This window comes from Balearica regulorum, chromosome 5 (assembly GCF_011004875.1).
Source record: "Balearica regulorum gibbericeps isolate bBalReg1 chromosome 5, bBalReg1.pri, whole genome shotgun sequence".
In the NCBI taxonomy this organism is placed as follows: Eukaryota; Metazoa; Chordata; class Aves; order Gruiformes; family Gruidae; genus Balearica; species Balearica regulorum.
In genome coordinates this window covers 38267333-38289906 of record NC_046188.1, presented here as the reverse complement: position 1 = coordinate 38289906, position 22574 = coordinate 38267333, and the positions used below count along the sequence as shown (strand labels likewise).

At 47.7% G+C, this 22574-nt stretch overlaps 1 protein-coding gene across 1 annotated transcript in view; it reads right to left on the bottom strand.

Annotated features, from left to right (window-relative positions):
- The window catches only part of PLEKHD1 (pleckstrin homology and coiled-coil domain containing D1), a 31941-nt gene extending 17305 nt beyond the window's left edge, over positions 1–14636 (bottom strand). The window contains exons 1-4 of the mRNA XM_075754223.1: positions 13476–14636; positions 4382–4475; positions 3034–3123; positions 2374–2450 (exon numbers count right to left, since the gene is read on the bottom strand). Of these exons, the coding sequence (XP_075610338.1) occupies positions 2374–2450; positions 3034–3123; positions 4382–4475; positions 13476–13624 (410 nt within the window). The 5' untranslated portion in view covers positions 13625–14636. The remainder of the gene's footprint in view (positions 1–2373; positions 2451–3033; positions 3124–4381; positions 4476–13475) is intronic.
- Positions 14637–22574: the final 7938 nt, after the last annotated feature.

Genomic DNA, 22574 nt, shown 5'->3' with positions numbered 1-22574 from the left:
CCGATTCATTGCATATCAATCTACTGGCCCATGCTGTGCCTTTCTGGCCGCTGCTTGGCTCCCAACCTGACCTTGTAAACGTAAATCACATAATCTCTGCTTTTCCTCACATGCAGACTATCATCAGCACTGATTAGGCTGGCACTGGAGCTGCATCGCTCTCCTCGTCTGATGCAAGAACAGAAGCAGAGAGGGGAAGGAAGGGGGTGTCTCAGGCAGATTTTCGGCTAGGTGCAAGTAGCCTGATGTATGGCAGCGCAGCCACCTCTCTAGCTCCTGTTTTAAATACTAGTACAGGAATATTGGAGCAAGGACTAGAGAAAAGGCCGGCTCTCTGAAATAAGCAGTCGCACAGGGCTTGCTTGTGAGAACCCTTCCTTCCCCCCCAACACACCTGAAAGATTAATTTGGCCCCCAAATTATTGCCCTTGGCAACAGTTAAATCTAACATTGGTGAGGGCAAGTGCAGACCTGTGCTATCAAAGGACAACAGCCGAATTACTCCAGGACTGAATCGGGGTCCCTCTTCCTCCGCAGTGGTCAAGCCTCTCGTGCTTGGGTGTGTGTCCCACGGGGCTCGTGCTCCCGTGATGCTTTAATGGACAGCCTTGTGTTGCAGTTCATACAGTACTGTGGAGGTCACTGAGCTTGCTCCAGCACCAAAGCCAGGCTCACTGCAGCAGCTCAGAGCTTGGCTTGAGCCAATCCACTGTAACACTGTGTTCCCCATTAATGACAAATGAACTTTTTCAGCCTTGTAGTGTTAGAATTAACTGAGTGTTGGAAGGGCAGAGCAAGGTGCTTGTTGCTTTAGGTCTTATAGCTGAATAGTATGCTCTGCTCTACAGTTCTGGAAGTTTCCACCTGGCTTAGGAAAGTCAAATCACTGTTTAAGTGTTACCTCTTCCTGCATCTGGTGAAATTTAGAAAGAGCCTGCTCTAGTTTTGCAGGACAGCTGCTCATTGTACCATCAGGCTCCTGGGTGCTGAGGGACTGCAGAACTGGTGGACAACAAACTTCAAATCTTTCCCGCATTGTCAGCAGTCTATAAACTCAGTACTGTACACATTTGGCAACCTGACCTGGTTTCAGCAGGGATAGAGTTAATTTTCCTCCTAGCAGCTGGTATAGTGCTGTGGTTTGGATTTGGGAGGAGAATAATGTTGACAACACACTGATGTTTTAATTGTTGCCATGCAGTCAAGGAGTTTTCAGCTTCTCATACTGCCCTGCCAACGAGAAGAGGGGGTGCCCAAGAAGCTGAGAGGGGACACAGCCAGAACAGCTGACCCAGACTGGCCAAAGGGGTATTCCATACCACATGTCGTCATGCTCCATATATAACTGGGGGTTGGGCAGGAGGTGGAGCAGCTTGGGAACTAGCTGAACATTGGCTTTGGGTGATCAGCAATTGTGTTGTTCATCGCTTGTTTTGTATATGCTCTCGGTCCTATTAAACTGTCTTTATCTCAAGCCATTTTACTTTTTCTTCCTTTTTGATTCTGTTCCCCATCCCACTGGGAGGGGAGAGCGAGCAAATGGCTGCATGGCTGGTTTAGCTGCCAGCCGGGTTAAACCTTGACACAACCAAACCCTCTCACCCCTCTGGGTGGGCTGGAAGTGCTCTGCTAACACCTCCTCCCCTAGGATCTAGCCTGCCTCTGCATTTCAGAATTAAACTGTCTCCAGAGGCCAAATCCTGCTGCTGCGTGGCCTGAGCGCCCGAGGATCTGGGCAGAAGACATGCACATCCCAAGGTCACACAATTGCCTCGGGGCCATTAGTGACTTCTCAGCATGACCAGTACTGCTCAGGAGAGCAGGGCAGGCTGGTGAAGTCCTGCTCACCAGCAGGGCGTACAGCCACACAGACAGCTGCTCACTAGCTTTGTGCCTTGCCTGTTCTGCTCTTACCTTACCCCAAATTCATACATCTGCAGTGTAGGGAGGTTTTCTGCAGATGACAGCTTGGGGCTGTTAGCAGAGTCACACTGCATATCACACTGCACACCAACGTGGGAAGCTTTGTGTCAGCTTTCCGATTTAGGGAAAGGATGGGTCCAAGAGGCAAGTAAAGGTCTCGCTAGTCTTGGGGAGCTTCTCTGCCTTCTTTTAATCTTTCTAGTCAGGCTTTTCCCTCTGTATAGAATCATAGAATCTTTAAGGTTGGAAAAGACCTCTAAGATCATCAAGTCCAACCATCAACCCAACACCACCAGGCCTACTAAACCATGTCCCGAAGTGCCACGTCTACATGGTTTTTGAACACCTCCAGGGATGGCAACTCCACCACCTCTCTGGGCAGCCTGTTTCAATATCCTTTATACATCTACAGAGCAGATCAAAGAGAATAAGGAATAGAAAGAAGCTTACACTTTTCCAGACTCCTGTAGCATCTCCAGCCACTGAGCCTGCTCAAACTCTGATTCAGCTGCTAGAACAATGTTACCCTAGAAGAGGGGAGGGGAGGGGAAAAAAACCCGGATTAGAGAGGCTGGTGCCTTACACCCCTCTGTGCACTCAGGGCATGAACTGGACACAGCTAGCACAGCTATGGTGGGAGGAGAGTCCACCACAGGCTTCCACCTCCGTGGGAGACATCACATGGGAGCAAATACGACCCAGACGTACCACACATTGGAAAGAGATGCACACGGCAAGCAGTCACGGTAGGAATAAAATGACAGGGCGACTTGAGCTCTACAGCTCCTGAATATCTGTCTACTGGTCTGCTGGTATCGTAAGACCTGCTGTCAGAAAGAGCAAGTTTCTTTGTCAGTTGCCAAAGCAGGAGCAGCAGCAAGGCCTTGAGGGGACTTGGGATGCTAAGCCACCCTCTCTCTCAGGATAGTCTGCCCAGAGAGGGTAGGCACACATTGGTGGGGTGGGAAAGACTGCCAATCCAGCTCTGCTCATCAACAATAAAATGTTTGGTGGTGGTGGGTTTTTGGGGTGTTTGCCCCTTTTTTTTTTGCCTTTTTTTTTTTTCTGTTTTTTTTTCCTTTTTTTTGAGAAGGAAGGAAGTCAACTTACATGGAAGTCTTCATGAGAGATCTTTATGGCATAAGGCATGTTGGGCTCTTCTTTGGGCTCCACAATGCAGCCTCCCAGGGGTATGACACCCTGGGGATGAACCAGAACACTCCAGTCAGTCAGCAGAATCAAGTATAACTATTCACAACTAACCAGGAGCTGAACTTTCACCCTTGGTCACTTGTGGACCCCTGCCCTGCCTTGGCTATCCCAGGAGAGGCAATACACACAGTTCCTGAAAAGCCGAGTGACTCCCACCAACATCAGGAGATCTTAAGTGGTATCTGAAAGGGGGTGAAGGTGGCTCTTCTGCATTTGGCTTGGAGGGAAGGCTGCTAGCTAGAACATGGAAGTGGGAGCTCTTCTATCAAAGAGGAGGTGATTTCCCAACAGGGGCAGATGTTGCAGAGTCACAGTGAGGTAGCATGGGATAGGTTGTGCATCTGTTACTGTCACCACCAGTAGGTCACCACCCCACACATGCTGTGTGGGGACAGATGGGCGGCCTGCTGCCCCTAACCAGGGAAATCAGCATCTTTGGAAGCACACGTGCTCCATCAGCCTCCGGTGACTACAGAGGGTAAAAGCAGACTTAGAAAGAAGAGTCCCTCCGTGAGAGCTCCAGATGGCAGAGCTATGGAGACTGCTTCTTGGGCCTGAGGGCACATGGGTTAGTGGGGGCTGGCTGAGACAGCTTATGAGTGTGAGTACAGGTTACGAACAAGAAGCAACCAAAGCTGTTAGCCCCACGACTGGCTTTGCCAACATATTCTCATAGCCACAAGACTGGTTGATCATGAAAACTAGGGGATGCATGTACTAATACGAAAAAAAATATTAAAAGTCATATACCTGCTGAATCATTAAGGAGCCTGAAGAGGTACTGACATGATTCTCGGGGGTTTTTGAGGCTCCCCTGGATTGATAGAATCATAGAATGGTTTGGATTGGAAGGGACCTCAAAGACCATCTAGTTCCAACCCCCCTGCTGCGGGCAGGGACACCCTCCACTAGACCAGGTTGCCCAAAGACCCATCCAACCTGGCCTTGAACACTTCCAGGGATGGGGCATCCACAACCTCTCTGGGCAACCTGTTCCAGTGCCTCACCGCTCTAACAGTAAAGAATTTCTTTTGAACATCTAATCTAAATCTACCCTCTTCTAGCTTAAACCCATTACCCCTTGTCCTGTCACTACACTCCCTGATAACCAGTCCCTCTCCATCTTTCCTGTAGGCCCCTTCAGGCCTCAGAGAAGTTTGTGACTTACCTCCTCTTCACTTGCTGGCCCCAGGGTTGGGGGAGCTAGAAACAGAATAACCCCCTGTCCCATGCAAACGCTTCTCACCTTGGGGTGGATATTGAAGTATTTGTTGCTTTCAAAACTCTTCTTCTCACTCTCAGCATAGTAGAGCAGGAAGCTTTCCTTAATGATGAAGAACCTTTAAGACAGAGAAAGGAAATAAATTCTGCTAGAACAGCGGTCCTGGTTCACAGCACAAGAAAATCTCTGTCTAACTAAATCTGCTTTTTAAACAGAAGAGTTTATCATTCCCATCTAAGCCTGAGGTGAGGTGCCTCGCTTCTGTTCATAGCCAAGAGCTAGGGCTTTACACCAAGTGCCAAGTTCAAGTGCTTTGTGCTTCCAGTTTACCACGGCACGCATGCCTCAGTGTTGAAGGCAAACCGTAGCATCGTTTACTCACAGGGGAATGGGATGGCAATCCGCATCCAAGACAGGAGCGCAGCCAAAGCCTTTGACGACTTGACCTGTGTGTGCTCTCTCTAGCCCATGTGTTGGATTCAACCTCTTGGAAGAGACCTGCTCCTTTTTTTAAGGGTCTCTCTCACATGGGCTAAGAGCTACTGAAAGCTTATTTTTGCAATTTACTCCCTGCCACCCTCTTTCCTCCCATCTTGGCATAAGCCAGAAGGGAAGTGTTCCCACCTTAACAGAGAGTCACATGGCGGGGAGAGTCATGGGCTAGCATCCCCAAGTGACTCTCGAGGAGAAAGATTGTCCATGAGAGCACTCAGGAGCAGAAATAAATTTTAGGGATATTTTTAAGCAGAGCTCCTGGCAAAGTCTCCTGTTGTTGACCTTTGTAAATACAAAGAAAATTGAAATCCTTTTTTTTCCTCATATATGTCACATTAAAATGTGCGTTGTTCTGCGCAGTTAGCCTTAGGTATGCTCTGGTGAACACTGTATAGTAGCCACAAACTATCACAGCTTCTGTAAACCGAGCCTCTAATTTACTGGAACGTGTCCTCAAAATTGTCATTAAAGGAGTGCCACTTTTAGCTTATTTGGATGTTTAAAATGCCCCTGGGAGAGCCCCTCTTAGAAAAATGAGGTTGCATTTACCCTGCAGGCAGAGATACGCGGGAGAGATATCTGACTTGGCTTAAATTCAGTCTAAATCTGCAGCACTCAAAAATGCCGAAGAGCAGCCGAAAAGATGGGGACTAGTTTAGTTGGGAGATTTCAAAAGAGTAAATTACAAAGAAAATGTGCTGCACTGTTCTGTACATATTTTATGATATGAGAAAAGAGGGATTTGGAAAGAAAGTGAAATGCAATAAGCTGAAAATTAATAACGAATGCCTTTTTACACTGCACAAAACACTGCTGTGTAAATCACTTTCATGTGGTCCCGAGGACAAGAGCTCGTGAAGAATCCGGAAAGGATAAGGTATTTCTGTGAATAATGAGAACATCCCCAGGAAACTCTCCTACTTCTGGGCAGAAAGCCTCCACTGAGAGGGATCAGGAAGGGACTTCTCCGGGCAGCACTTTCCAGTTGTGCAGCCCCTGGATTCCTGCACCTTCCTCTGAAGCCGCCTTTAAAGATGGGCTGTGGACCTAGGGGTCTGATCCACAAAACAATTCTAATACCTCCACATGCCCATCCCACTCCAGTCCTCTCCTGAAGCAGAGGCCCCGTCAGATGGAGCCAAGCATCACCACCAGTATAGATGAGCACAGCAATTTGGTACCAGTTTAGTTCCTAGAGCTAAAGAAAGAATTTGATGCTGGCAGAGAATTATCATTATACTTACAATATACTATAATTAATATTTGCCATTATTATACTTGGGAGAAAGCTTTAGCACTTCCCCTAGCTCCTTATCTCTTGCTCTTCTACCGTGGCTCTGGCAACATAGATGAAATTGTCACGTGCCGTGGAAATGCAAGCCATGGACTCACAGAGGGACTGGAAGACAGAGGACATAGAGCTAAGTTTCTGAATGCCTGCAGCAAGCTCAAGCTCTGGACCTACTGTGTGCCTGCTCCAAAATGTCATTGAATATCTGCATATTTACATCCAGAAATCTTCAGAACATACAAAGACCAGCAGCAATTCACATGCCCCAAATTTTTCCTTCCCTTTGCCTGCTCAACTATACCTGTTTGTGGGAGGTGGGGAGAAGCAGCCAGCTTGCTGTCTCAGCAGAAGACGCTGTCTTCTCACTTGATACTCCACGAACGTGATGGTTGTCTGCCTAACCTCACCTCTTGTTCCTGACCATAGCCTGGCAAAATCTCTCTAGACAGAACAGCACGACTCAGTGCAAAAATCACTCTTCTGCACTGAGCTCATTTAGTTAGAGGACCAAAAAGGTGCTCATTCACAGTGCAGCCTGTCCAGCAAGTTATCTGAGCAGGAAGAATTACTATTCACCTTCCACCCAGGGGACCATCTCACTTCCGTCCCATCTCGCTTCCGTCCCGGGCTGAAGTCCCAGTGCACTTCCCAGAGGAGCTGCAGCTAACGTCCCCTCAGCTGGGAAAGCAACGCGCGACCCCACCTGCGGCAGCCATCCGCATTCTCCCTGTATTACTGTAAGAGTTGCCAGAGATGGACAAGGAGATGAAAACAACTTGTTTTCTTTGTAATAGGAACCTTCATCCTAAATCTCTTTCCAGTGTCACAGATCAGGGACCAGAACAATTTCCTCACGACAGGAGGCAGGGGTAGGAAGGAGCGTCCCAGAGAAGGTGGGGGGCTGAACCACTCACACAACTTTGACACCCTGGCGAACAAAGCCCATGTAGAAGATGAATGAGGCACATCTCTGTGGGGCACACTGCTGATAGAGTGGATTCATCGACGTCCCACCTCTGTGTGAAACAAGGATTGGTATTTTCTGATATAGCTGCATTAATGGCAAAGGCAGCCACGACCCCTGCAGCAGGGGCAGAGCTGACCCTGGCCAAGGCAGATATCAGAGACACCTCCACAGAGCAGACAAGGCTTGGTCCTGGTTCCTCCTGTCCACATCATTTCTGTGACCAGCAGCCTTCTGCCTTCCTGTTTCATTTTTTTTCTCTCACCTCTTGTCATTAACTCTATGAAAAAGTCTTCTTATGAGTGACTGCATCTTCACCACATGTCTCTAATGCCTAGTTCAACAAAGACTTGATTTTTTTAGAGGGATATATTACCCCATCTGCACAATAAATACAGAAATAACACCTTTAAAGAGCAAACAGATCCTTCCTGGCCAAAGGACTATGCTTGGACCAGTGGGTCAGAGTGAAGCAGATACTGTGGGCACAAACATGAAACTGAGAAATAAAAACCAACACACCACGTGAAATGGAGAAAGTCTACTCATCACTTTCAACAGTCTTTGCAGTCTGAACATCCTCAAGAAACAACTGCAAGACAGATAAAGATACTGATCTTTAACTATGTGTGATTTTTAATTTAAATGTTAACCCTCAGTTAAAGCCAGGGTTTAGCTTGTTACATAGTTTTTGTCTGCTCAGTGCTCCTGAAAATCCCCTTAATATAGATTATGCTGCAGTGGAAAACAAAACCAAAACAAAAACAAGAACAAAGCATAGCACAGATCCCTGAGAACTGATGTGCCTCTGGCAGTTTAATGAACTTTTAGATCCCTGACCTCACAGATGTGGAGAGAATCTGTGGGGATTTGGAATGAAAATATACAAAACAGGAGTTGTGGTGGGTTGACCCTGGCTGGAGGCCAGGTGCCCACCAGGGCCGCTCTATCACTGCCCTCCTTAACCAGACAGGGGAGAAAAGGTGTAACAAAAGGCTGGTGGGTGGAGATAAGGACAGGGAGAGATCACTCACTAATTACTGTCATGGGCAAACCAGACTGAACTTAGAGAGAAATTCATCTGACTTATTACCAAGCAAAACAGAGTAGAGGAATGAGAAAGAAAACCAAATCTTAAAACACCTCCCCCCACCCCTCCCATCTCCCTGGGCTCAACTTCACTCCCGGTTTCAACCTCCGCCCCCCTCAGCAGCACAGGGGGACGGGGAATGGAGGTTACAGTCATCACACGTTGCTGCTGCCACTTCTTCATCCTCAGGGGGAGGACTCCTCTCATCGTTCCCCTGCTCCAGCGTGGGGTCCCTCTCACGGGAGACAGTCCTTCACGAACTTCTCCAACGTGAGTCCTTCCCACGGGCTACAGTCCTTCACGAACTGCTCCAGCGTGGGTCTCTCCCACAGGGTGCAGACCTTCAGGAGCAAACTGCTCCAGCGTGGGTCCCCCACGGGGTCACAAGTCCTGTCAGCAAACCTGCTCCAGCGTGGGCTCCTCTCTCCATGGGTCCACAGGTCCTGCCAGGAGCTTGCTCCAGTGTGGGCTTCCCACACGGTCACAGTCTCCTTCAGGTGCCTCCACCTGCTCTGGCATGGGGTCCTCCACGGGCTGCAGGTGGAATCTGGTGGAATCTCTACACCCGCTCATCCTTCCTCCATGGGCTGCAGGGGGACAGCCTGCTTCACCATGGTCTTCACCACGGGCTGCCGGGGGATCTCTGCTCCAGCGCCTGGAGCACCTCCTGCCCCTCCTTCTGCACTGACCTTGGTGTCTGCAGAGTTTCTTACATCTTCTCACTCCTCTCTCTGGCTGCAAAAGCTCTCCCTAGGTTGTTTTTTTCCTTCTTAAATATGTTATCACGGAGATGCTGCCACTGTTGCTGATGGGCTTGGCCTTGGCCGGGGGCGGGTCCATCTTGGAGCCGGCTGGCATTGGCTCTATCAGACACAGGGGAAGCTTCTAGCAGCTTCTCACAGAAGCCACCCCTGTAGCCCCCCCAGCTACCAAAACCTTGCCACACAAACCCAATACAGGAGTTTAAAAAAATGGTAACAAAACTCTACAGCAAATGATGAAGAGAAAACATTGAAAATCTGATTAGATGGATGGATGTAATATATTTACGCTATATTCCCTCATCTACCCTTACCTGGAAGGCAACACCTAAACAACTAACGTCACCAACTTTAACTTTGATTTTCAGTATAAAGTTTCCATATGACTCAAGAGCACGATGAAGACTGAAGCAGCAGCCAGGTGAGCAGGAGCAGAAAGGGCAAAGATGACCAAGGGAGAACAGGGAGAGACACCCAGTTAGGACTGGGACTGAGAGAGAAACACTGAACATGTATCTGAATTAGGTACAGGTGTGCCAGCAAAAGAAAAGGGAGTGCTGGAAAGACAGGGGAAGATTTTGAATAAAAATAAGAAACTAAAAACCAGATCAGCATTCAAAAAGCCTGAGGAGGAGCAGCAAAGGTGAGAAGACCCAGTACACCCATGCACGGTCCATGCACACCACAAGGAATACAAGAGCCATTCAGACGGTCAACTCCTTTGAGTCGCCCATCCCGTCGTTAAATCCTGCACCAAGAAACCATGGAAACCATAATGTAATTAAACTGGAATAGCAGAGGAACAGTAACAATCCAAGTGACTTCGATGTAAAGCCAGTGATCTGCCAGGATCAGACACAACAGCTCCATACTGGACAAGTAGAGATACCTGATCTCTGGGGATAAAGTGCTTCTTTGTGTCACAGAGGGCTAATGAGGTTAATCAGCTAATCTTTGTAAAATTTTTTGAAGTGGCAATGGCCCGCATTAACTATTTACATTATAAAACTGCAGTGGTCTCACTGGTCCTTCCTTCCAATGGCGGTTTTCTGGGCACCAGTCCAGGAGCACAGGCAGTGAATCCCAGTTCAGTCCAATTCTCTCTCTCCCGGGGACAGCTCAGGAAAACGACAGGTAAAAAGATCTCTATCAGCTCACAGACCGCAGTACCTGTCCCTCACTCATCCTGCCCTGGTGCCTGGCAGCTGGTGCGGTGTCCAGCCGGGCAGGGAGCAGGAAGAGGTGGATGCTGCCGACAGCAACGGGCCAAGTGGGAGGTTTGCAAGGACGAGAGGGAAGCACGCGTTCTGCTCCACTCACAGCCCCACTGCCTCGGCAGCTCCTGCTACCTGTGCTGCACGCAGGCACGCACACTGCTCCGCAGCGGGAACCGTGCTGCATGTTTGCTAGGTTTTTTAGAGCAGAAAACAGCCCTAAACAATTATCCTTTCCATCTGTCCTGTGATCACGTCCAGTGACTGTTGGTAGCCACTCTGCTGGACAACAAGGTTATGAGCATGCTTTGCAGCGCCACAGACACCTCTGGTCCAGGAGAAGATAAAATTTCTCTCAACTGTGTTGTTTTCCCCTCCTTCCAGCAGTAGCCTGGCATCTCTGATGGATTTACTCAGAGGTACAAGCACATTTTGTGTCTTGTTCTCTACTCTTTTCAGCTCCTCATGTTCCACCTTGCTTTCTGACTCTGGCTGACCACTGAGCAGATGCCATCCTGGAACTGTCCCCCTTCGCCCCGAAGTCTCAAACCCAAATGGTGACAGTCAGATTAGAGCCTGACATTTCTAGGTGGGGCTGGGATTATGCACAGTAGAGAAGGGTTTTTCACTTCCTACCTGCAAAGCTACAGCACCCCATTCATGCAGGTATGTGCCTCGTGCATTTCCTTCCAGACTCCATGCCAGGCTGATGCTGTTACCGGAACAACTTTTGTAGTAGAGAAGAGGCAAAACTCCTTGATGTTAATTGGAAGGAAGAATGGGGTGCAGCTTGGTGGGGAGAGGAGGATCAGAAGTCAAGGACAGAGAGTATGACTTTCCAAAACCACTTCAGCAGTGACCCAAGCTTAGACTGGTCAAAAGCACCACTGAACTCAGCAGATGGTTGCGTGTCTCTTGGAAGGATATTACTGTACAAGGACAGGGAGTAGTACTATTGTCCAGTGCAAAATTACCTCACAGCAAAGGTACTACCTGTAGTTACCAAGCAGATAAAAAACAGTAATCCAAGATTTCAGGACAAAACATACATTGCTCAGAGATCAGATCCTCAACTGTATCTAGCAATAGTAAATTAATTTAATCTTAATTTAACTGCAATAGGAAACTTCTCCTTTTCATAAAACAATGCACTTGACCAGCTGTGTCTTGCTGGGCATGGGGGTAGGTGGGGGGAATGGATGAATTTTCATCAAAAAGTTCCTTTTTCCCCCACGACTGACTTCTTATAACATGCAATATTTTTTACTTTAAAGCAAATATCTCCTGTGATAAAAAAATCTTATTGTTCCTCCTGTTCCAGTCTTTTTACTCCGGAAATCCCTTCCTTCCAAACCCTACAGATTCCCTGTGTTCATCTCCCACTGACCCGTCTCTGTTCCCCCAGGAGCCCCAGTTGCCGTGCTTGCAGCTAACCTTCCACATCACCCCTGCCCCACGGTCACCTCCCCATCTCTTCCCACCTGCTATCACTAAAATATTTACCACTTGCTGAAGATAGGGGCAACTTCTAGGAATAGAGCAGCACTAAATAAGTAATGACAGAGAGAAGAGAGATGGGCCATTTGCCTGCAGGAAATTTTGATTAGGAAGAAGAAAGCCTTTTAAGAACATCTCCTCCATTGCAAATTACCTTTGCCTCCGTTATTGTGTCTGCTTCTTTTCTGTAACAGTCACATTAGTTTCCAGACATAATTCATTTAAGTATCAATGTTTGGAAGCAGAGTAAGGAGCATCAGCACAAATTCTCTCCTGGGTGAAAAAAGGCCATTGATTTCAGGGGAAAAAGTAGTACAGAATAAAACCTGCACACAGGTCAAAGATGACCACAAACACAAAGCTGCTTCCCAAGCAACATTTAACTATTTTTCAGGCCATGCCATCTTCACAGGTTTAGACTGGACAACACTGTGGTTACTACACAGAGCAGGACTGGGAAAGCTGGGTTTAGGAATGGATTTGACGTGTTGTGTCTACACTGCAGACTGCAGCAAAAAGGTATCCACAAAAGGTAAGTACCAGAGGTGGACAACAGATGTTGCTCACATGCATGTTAATTTGTTCTTCCAAAAAGCCCTGAGACACGCGATGCTACAAAGACTACAAAACTGCCTGTCAGCTCCAGAAGTAGCTCAAGCTTCCTGTGTAGCCTGTTGTTAATGACTCATTTGTGCCTTTCCCCACTGGAAAGGTGGAGCGGGGGGGAGAAAACAACCTAACTTTGCTTTTCTGGCAGACTTTTTCATCTGCAGATATCAGACTACTAAAGGCAGGTAAATACTGCTTTCCTCCTTCAATAGATCATGACACCATATCCTGGGTCACAAAACATATCTCTGGCAGTGGTAGGGTGCAAATGCAAGTTTCTTGGCTGCTAGTCTTCTAACTGAATCATTTGCCAATGACGTCTATCAGCACTGACATTAATCTGCCATCCAGGAATGATGGAAGGCTTAATCCATTGGATCATGTACCCCCAGTGAGCAGTGAGAAAGAGCCGTACCATGTTTCTGTGCGAGTACCCATCCATAAACAGTCACATCTCATCATTTGACAACCAGCGGAAAACTCTCCTGTGAGATTCAGCGATTCACATAAAGAAACTATGCCAACTTTAAACCTCAAACTGACCTAGTATTTCAGTATTATAAAACATACTTCCGTCCTTGGTAAAAGGTTATAGCAAATGCTTGCCAGCTCCAAATGTCCTGGCCGCTGATACGCAACACAGAGCAGCTCACAACTCCCCGGCACCAGATGGGAGAGAGTTTAGAGCCACCTTCCCCCCCCCAGGGAAGAGACTCCGCATTTGCTGTTCCCAGCATGCCATCACCGCCCCGCAGCACAGCGGTACTGGTGCTGGTCCACAGACCCCTGCAGACCATACACATGCACGCACAGTCCCGTACACGCAGTCGGTTCAACCTAGCCATCTCACACCCAAAGAACTCAAAGAGCTTTAACAAATACTAATGAACAAAGTCAAGCAGTTTGGGGGCAAAATATATGAGCTGACTCTTCCTCTTTCATGAAACGATTGAAGGGTGATTATCCAGAGGCAGCTCGTGCCTGTGCCCACCCTAAAGCACACATAGCACAGCGTCTGGGTGGGTAAAGAAGAAAGCACGCTGGGGTGTAAGGCAAAGTCAGAACAGCAGGGAAGCTATGCCCAAAGTTTCACTCCTTGTCTCTGCCTGGCTAGCTGCACGCGAAGAGCTAAGTACTCAGACTAACTTACCCCAGCACCCTTAGGCTTTGCATTTCACCTGAGCGACTGTGGCTTACCTCCTGGACCATTTGGCCGACTGCCTCCCGAAGGGTCTCTTCCAGAGCACGCCGTACAGCTGCACTTTAGTGCTGATGTCCAGAGCATCTGAATCTGCCTGCTCCATGGATGGAGAAGGGGATACGGAGCTGGATTTTGAAGCAAACATTATAGATGGATCTGGTTCTAAGTCTCCCCCTCTGCGCGGTAGCTCAGGGAATCCGATTAAATGCAATGAACCAGAAGGATGCAACCCACCACTCCAAGCGGCAGACGGAGAGACTGGGCTATGGTTTGAATCAATAACTTGACTGCTCAGCACTCAGTCAATAATTCTCTCCCTGATGCACAGATGATGAGAGTTTCCTCATTGCGTATTACTTCCTGATGCATTACAGACAGAACACGTCCCAGCCCAAGACAAAAAAAAAAAAAAAAAAAAGAGCAAAGAGAGCCAGAGATCTGGAACACAGAGAGGCAGAAAGAACTCATCAGAGAGAAAGCTCCCAGCAATAACATAAGCCTAAATACCTCTGCACCAGAGCCAGCTTGGAAGGTTATTTCACTCGACATTGCAGCATCTCAGGCAGAAATCAGGGCAGGACGGGCGTTTTACTGTCAGGCATCTCTTACTCTGACACGTACCCCCATAATCTGGCGATTGGAGACAGGTTCTTCTCATTCGTCCCAAGGAAAAGGGGACCAGAGTGTGTGGGAGCCAGCAAGTTCAGTCAGATTCCCTCTGCCATGGGGAGGCTTTTGCTGTGCCAGCCTGGCACTGCCCACCCGGGTACAGTTCACGTGGCTGCTGGGTTTGGACTGGGCAGTGTCCACGCTGCATGCCCTGCTCAGCCTTAAAGGGCCATTGCGGATCAAAGTTAGAGCATCAAAATTCTGCCTGCCTCCATGCCTTGCTGCATCTGGGAGATGTGGCAAGCGCAGCCTCTGCCCTGCCTCTTAGGTACCAGCCCCGTCTTGGCCACTGCACAGAGACACAGGAATACATCACACAGCTCAGGTAAGTCTCCATTCATCTCCTGTTTAGCACTCCCACAACAAGCTTTTTATTCTGGTTCCCTAAGCCCTTGTTCCTCTCTTGAAACCCTCCCTCCCTGCCAAAAGAACCCGTGCCTTTTGTAATGCCCACAGGAAAGCACACTAGCATCATGTTGTTCCTTCCTGCATCCTGCCTTCCCTCCAGGATTAGGATTTAGGGAAGAACTGCCTACATTATGCCTGGTAAAGCAGCCGGAATTTGGGGGTATTGTGTAACCAACACAGACACAGGCATGCTGTGAGGCATCTGCTCCTGTTTCAACCTGTGCCGTCCTATGTGTATTGATTTGATGCTATAATTTCCAAACGGCAGCCCTTCCCAACGCAGTTATTCAGAAGTGACATGCTGCAAGACACGCAGTCCTTTCTCGTTCCCGGAGATGAGGAAACTGGGATGTGCCATAGGCAAATCACAGCGCTGGACACAGGGCCACTGAGCTTTACGTGGTCACAGGCACTTGCAAAGCATCTTAAACGGAGGAAACCTCAAGCTCACAGGCTGCATTTGGTACTAGGGAAATTACAGATGCAAGTCCTTGATAAAAGTCACTATTGATCGCTAGACAAGAGAGTCAGCAAACCCCACGCTTTGCTACTTTCTCTCCCCCTGGCTTTGACTGGCCTTTTGGTCCCAGACAGGACACATCCCGAGCAGCAGCGAAGCCCATCTCAGAGTGACATTAAGGGAGAGGGAGGAGAACAGGGGGGAGCAGCAGAGATGCCTCCATCTCACCTGAGCCCCAACTCTTGAATACAGCCCTGCATTGCGGAAGAGAAGTATTAATGCTGTAGTGGCCATTCCACACACCGCGCCGAAAAGAAAATACTACTCATAACCAGAGTTTGGTAGAGGGAAAAGTTTTCCTGGAATTATGTTGCATAAAGGGTAAAAAGGATTCTGGACCCAAGAGCATCACCTTAATTTATAAATGTGCAGTGAGTAGCCACAGAGCTCCCGTGTAAGGATGATCCAGTGCCCCTGCCACTGTACTGCACCAGCGATGTAAAGATCTGATAGCAGCAACCTGCAGTGAGGATTTTCATCCTTTGCTTCTTTACTTATTTTTGTCTTGCACAAACCAAGAGAGAAAAGAGGTCTCTAGCTTTGAACATCAAAAAAAGAGGAGATATTGTCTCCTCTGGAGACCTCTAGGACGAGCAAGGGACTGAGTAGTCACAGCAAATTCTTTAGAGTGGGCAGCTCCAGGGGAGGGAAAGAGCAACTTGCTTTGTCAAGTGACCGAGAGTTGAACGTGGGCAGGAGTCAACAATACTGGAGCAGTAAATACCAGCAGAGTGAATTTTGTAACTGCTGGTGTCTGGACAAAGTAATTTGTAATAACAGTGGTTATGTTAACATTTCCTTTATGTGTGTACTAATCTAAATAAATTGGAGGCCTGTCTGAAGGAAAGAGCAGGAGAGCAACACAACAGGTCTAAGCAACTTGCCTCTCTCAATCAGCAGGTAACAGCATAAAAACCAGATTAAAGGTTCTTCAATGTTACTTCTGTCAGATGCAAAACTTACTTCAAGTGGCCAGGAACTTCAGGATCAAAAGAACAGTGTCCTAAAACCCAGCCAGGAGAAAGGGGTCAACCACAGGGTGAGTAAGAGAGTCGGGTCCTGCACAAGTGCCTTCTCCAAGTTCCAGGAGACAGAAATCCTTAGGGAAGCACAAGCAAACAAGCAGATTTGGGTTTTTGCTTGTAAGATCTTGGTGAAATCTAACAGCCCAAACGCACATAAACATTTATATAGAGATAATAGATTTGTATTTAATCTGGGAGATTAAAAACCTTCGAAGCAGACAACAATGCAAGCTAGTACAGAAGTAACAATCCATCATTACGGGCCACCCTCCAGCTGGAGGATGCTCCCTTTCCGTGTAAGGATGCACATACTGGCTAACTGCAGCCAGTGAGGAGGTTGGTTTTTTGGGTTTTTTGTTTTTGGGGTTTTTTTTAAGTGGACAGTTATACTTTTATGTTCTGGGCAGCCTTACAATAGGACTTTAAGCGGAAAAGAACAAACTAGTCTTTGCGCTGGGGCCAGGAAATAGACATTTGGATCAGAGCTGCTGCAGAGTTGGAAAGATTCAGATCTTGCCTTCCAGTATGGATTCCCTTTCTTCTTACAGCTTCTGGTAGGCTCTGTAGCTGCTTTCAACCCAGAGAACCATTAGCAATTATGGGAGGTATTAGCAGGTACCTGGAACAATGTGGAGAAATAAAAAGACAGTCCAGCTCAGGTTTCATTTATGATATATCATTCTTGTGAAGATAAAATGTCACATGTACCTATCAAAATGATGCTCCAGCTTCCCAAATGTACAGTTGTGTGCAGAGGCTATTTTAAATAGAACAAAAGCAACCTCCGTCAATCCATCTCTAGTGTGATACATTGCCAGATTATGTTTCTTTCAACATGATTAAATTTTTAGTGTCAGATGGGAAGTCAGAGCTGTTCTGCACAGCTCAAAGAAAAGAATTATTCAGCAAACGGGCATTAAAGTGAAGAGCCTTTGTAGATTTATAACCCCATCTGACATCGTCTTTGTGGATGTATAAGCCCATCTGACATCATCCATTGGTGAGAATCACGTGGTCTCAGTGCCCCTGTTCCAGGCAAAGCCCTCTACCAGTCCCAGCCCTTCAAACCCACCCAGATCCATGCTGGATGGCCCATGAGTGGTATTAATCAGCCTGTTAGCTGTGGATATAGCACCACTTCAGGAGACTTATAGGAAGATCGAAAATAAAATGCCAGTTTACTGAAGCAAAGGGATTTCATAGCAAGCAGCCAGCCCAAAAGCCTGAGTAAGCGCTCACAGCCCCCAAAAGGGAGGTGGCTTGCTCAGGGACTGAGCACGCCACAATCAATGACTGTTTATCTCAGCATCTAAAGGAGATAATTTATTATGTTTTTTTTTAATTCTACTAAGAGATCTCTTCTGGAAGAAGACTCATTCAATCTGGTGCTTTAAAAAAAAGGTTTCTGCTAAATAGGCATTTTTTAGGGACTTTAGAATACATCAGAGTGCTCAGCTACATTTGAAAAAGCTTCCTCCAGGAGATAGCCCAGAGGCTTCCAGCAACAAACCAGGTTTTCCCTATAAAGCCTAAATATCACAAAGCAATCACCTGGCTTACATAAACAGAAAATGCATAGTACTGGAATAGTTAAACAGGCTGCTTCCAACCAGCAGCTTGTTCAACAGCAGTAAATCAACTGCTCTGCTTGCTTTCCTTTCTTAGGTTATGAACACATCCCTTCCCTTCCCTTCCTCCCCGGGGAAAGGTAGTGGTGCGTGTCCGCAGTGACTCGGGCAGCCCCAGCCGGCCGAACCCCGGTCCCATTTCTGAGGCTGCGGGAGGGCGCAGTGCTCGTGGGAGCGCTCCTCCTCATGGGGGGAGGCTCAGCCTCCACGCGCACAGAGAGGCAAGAACAAACCTTTCCCCAAAGTTTTACAACAGTGTTCAGAGCTGGTAAGCTCGCAGCTTGGTATGCACACCACCTGCATCTCTATTTACCTCTCCTAGAACGTTTTGCTTTATCCACAGCTTACCTGCTTGTGGTCAACGTTATTCAACCCAATTCCAACCGCGACAGTAGCAACAGTAGAGAGTTACCCGGGACGTGGTTTGACCAGGTGACACAGCTTAGCGAGCTCTGCAGGAAGCTTTCTGCATGGAAAACACCCAGGTCAAGTCAAGGGCTACCTATGACACGCACGTACACGCCACATCAGTAGCACGGGCTGCATAAAGGCCAGCTCAGCAATTTTAAAAGACTTTCTTGCCCTTTGCACCCTGTGGCACCAGGACACTCGGAGATCTAGCCAACAGATCAGAGGCAAGGTTTAGAGCAGTTATTCTGGGGGCCAGCACAGAGTTTCGAAGGTGCAACTGCTTACTGAGTTCTGCTTCTGAGCACAGAAAAAGCGTTGCCTTTGTAATGAGGGCACCAAAGCAGGCTTCGGTACACCGGGGCTTAGTTTCCAGCCCTGGCAATGTCCCCACCTGACTTTGTTAGACTTTCCCTGGAAGAATAATGGAGGGGGAAAATGTAATACCTCTACATAGTAACAAAGGCAAACAACTGGAGCACCATCAACATTTTTAAGACCTGACAAAACAGCTCAACAAGAAGTAAGACAGTAAATGAGATTCAGGGCCGAGGGCTGCCCACTCTGGAGAAGCACGCTCCTTAGCTGTTTCAACACCAGTCAGTAGATCTGAACTCTCCAAGTTTCTAAAAATCGGACTAGGTGCAGGAGTACTTTCTCCAAAGTGATTCGCAACTGCAAAAGTTTAGATATTGATTGCAGGCCACTGATTTCTACCCACTTTGTTCCCTCTAGTCAAAAGAGGGAAAGAAGTCACAGGCTTCATTTTTAAACAATAAATATGTATCCAGGAAACAGGATTGGCTAAACCATGTTTTAACTTAATCTAAAGTCCATAAAATGCCCAGCACATGCACACAGAGACGCAATTGCTCTCGCATACGTATTCAATGTTCCCTTTACCCCTACCATTCCTATGACCATCAAAAGCAAGGCCTTAAAAAGGTAAGGACACTACAATTAGGACTTCATTCAGGGGTGGAAACTGCAGAGACCACAACACGGATGTTCTTCACACCCTTCACCTGCTACACCCCTCAGCTCTGATCTGCAGCAGCCTCCACTCCTCTCTCTTTTTCCTGGTCCTGCTCACAGCCAGTCTCTGCGAGGTCAGGGCTCGTGCTGCGCGCACACGCAGGACAGGAACAAGACATACTTCTTACCTCCTTGCTATCTGCGCTCTCAAGCGGTTATCTAAATACAGAGGCACAGAGATCTGCTGGTGCCATCTGTCACAGCAGGAGACCACGACAGCTCTACTGCAAACCCTGCATGTCGAGGAGAGCCATCAGCCAGGCGAAAGATAAACTGCCTGGCAAGGAAGGACACCGAAAACAGTGCTCTCCACAAAATACAGCAGGCAAAGAGGGCCATCTCCTCCCTTCTCCATCTCCATTTATCCTCCTGCGAGCCATGCTGCCTCACCGCTTTTGCAGATGAGGCCTCTTTCATACTGGTCAAGTCCAGGCTGCGGGGATGGGCACGGAAAAACTCCCAGACAGACCCGCGGCTTAGCCCTCCGTGTGCACCAAAGCACGTTCACGTGAAGCACCTGCACAGAGCAGATCCCAGGAGTACAAAGTTTTGTTCAAGATCAACCGCCCCTCAGTTTCTCTGTCAAAAAGAGAAAACAGAACGTGGGAAATCCATTGCACTCCTAAAACACAACTCATTCTACTTGTAGCTTCACCCGCTGGAGGCAAGCAAGGAGAGCTTGACTAAGAGGCGTTACAGCAAGAGTCATTCAGATTAGAACTAAGGCTCCTAAGCAGGGTTTCTAGCAGCCCTCTTCAGCCCAGTGCAACAAGAAGTATCTCATTTAAAGTGTTTCTTCAGACCGCAGAAGCCCATTGACTTCCAGAGACTCCAACATAACTATGATCATATATCATAAAGTAATTACCACTTCAGATGCTGGCTGGGCATACAGGTACAGAATGAGCATTTTTCCCCTTTCTAATAATTTCACCTCGCCTTTTAGATTTTCTAAATACTATATAGGTTTGGTGTCAGCCATCATGATACAGCTTACTTTTAATTAGCTCTAAAAGTTTTCCGAATGAGGCACTTTTCTTACCCCCTTCCATCCACTGTAAGGGTTTGTTAATCTCTAGAATCTCAGACAAGAGGGTGAAGTGCTGTGATAAGGAGGGTGAAACGTTGTGCAATTCTGCCTGCAGGGATATTTGGATAAGGCTTGCACATATCAGTAGAAGAACGGCTTAATTTGTAAGCTGGAACAATAGATGACAGCTCATTTTCTTCTTGCTGCTGTGCTCATCCTTAATGAGCCTCTGATAAAAATGCTGATGAAAATTTTTTTTCCTTAACAAATGAAGGAACACTCTACAGCCATCATCAGGCAGCCAGCAACACCACAGCTCCTCAATGGTTATGTTTTCAGCGGTAACTCTTGTAACATAAATGCACAAAAGCACTTCCTCACATCTCCAACAAGATTTACAACAGACTGCAGTGGTTAAGTCTCCAGTTACCGAGATGACATTTTTAATAAATGCGCTAAAAGAGTGCCAATACGCTGCATAATGCTTCACCATTAAAACTGAATTTTACTTGCCAAAAAACCAAGAGTCTATTAGGCAAAATACTGGCTTCCCATCCTTACTGCCTTGCATTGGCCTGTACTAGCTAGAATAGCAACACTGTCATTTGTTTTAGTTCTCCTACAGACTTGACGTTAATCCTATTCTCTTGTGATTAAGCCAGGATAAAGAGATTACACTTTTCCCTAACCACACAAGTCCTATGAGCTACCAGAAAAATCAAAAGTAAGCAAAAGTGGCTGAGAAGATTGCTTATTGCTCAAGTGAAATAGCTAAACCACTAACTGTTAAAGTGACAGAATCTGAGGTAAGTCTGTGGATAGCAACTGCAGGAGAAAAAATAAATCCTTTTTTTAATTAATTGCTTATAAATGATCTCCATCAAGGGTATCTCATAAATGGATGCATGAGGCTTTTGGGAATGCATACATCACCCATCCTATAACAGCATCATTCCCCTTTCTCTTTTCTGAAAATATGTCTAAAACCCAATCCTGCTTACAGAGCAGCTGGAGAGTATGGAAAGCAAGAATATCTATAAACTGTGTCAATTCGACAGCTATAGGAGGGATCTCACCAATGTATACAAATACCTGAAGGGAGGGTGCAGAGAGGATGGAGCCAGCCTCTTTTCAGCAGTGCCCTGTGACAGGACCGGAGGCAACGGGCACACACCGAAACACAGGAGATTCCCTCCGAACAGAATTAAAAACCTTTTCACTCTGAGGGTGCATTGGGCTTGTGAGGCAAGGTTTTGGTAGTGGGGGACCTACAGGGGTGGCTTCTCTGAGGAGGTGCCAGAAGCTTCCCCCACGTCCGACAGAGCCAATGCCAGCCGGCTACAAGACAGATCGGCTGCTGGCCAAGGCTGAGTCTATCAGTGATGGTGGTGGTGCCTCTGGGATAACAGAGTTAAGAAGAAAAAAAACAAACCAAAACATAAACACCACCCAAAAAACCCCCAACCCAGCAGCATTTGCAGCCAGAGAAAGGAGTGAGAAGATGTGAGAGGAACAACTCTGCAGATACCCAGGTCAGTGAAGAAGGAGGGGCAGGAGGTGCTCCAGGCACCACAGCAGAGATCCCCCTGCAGCCCATGGAGAAGACCATGGTGAGGCAGGCTGTCCCCCTGCAGCACATGGAGGTCCATGGCAGAGCAGATATCCACCTGCAGCCCGTGGAGGACCCCACGCTGGAGCAAGCTCCTGGCAGGACCTGTGGCCCCATGCACAGAGGAGCCCACGCCAGAGCAGGTTTGCTGACAGGACTTGTGACCCCGTGGGGGACCCACGCTGGAGCAGTTTGCTCCTGAAGGTCTGCACCCTGTGGGAGAGACCCACGCTGGAGCAGTTCGTGAAGGACTGCAGCCTGTGGGAAGGACTCACGTTGGAGAAGTTGGTGGAGGACTGTCTCCCATGTGAGGGGCCCCACGCTGGAACAAGAGAAGAGTGTGAGGAGTCCTTCCCCTGAGGAGGAAGGAGCAGCAGAGACAACATGTGATGAACTGACCGTAACCCCCATTCCCCGTCCCCTGTGCTGCTGGGGGGGGGGGGGGCAGGTGGAGAATTCAGGAGTGAAGTTGAGCCCAGGAAGATGGGAGGGGTGGGGGGAGGTTACTTAAGATTTGGTTTTATTTCTCATTACTCTGTTTTGTTTGGTAATAAATTAGTTTTTTCTAAGTCAAGTCTGGTTTGCCCATGACAGTAATTGGTGAGTGATCTCTCCCTGTCCTTATCTCGACCCAGGAGCCTTTCATTACATTTTCTCTCCCCTGTCCAGCTGAGGAGTGATAGAGCAGCTCTGGTGGGCACCTGGCCTCCAGCCAAGGTTAAACCACCACAGAGGGTGATGGAGCACTGGCACAGGTTGCCCA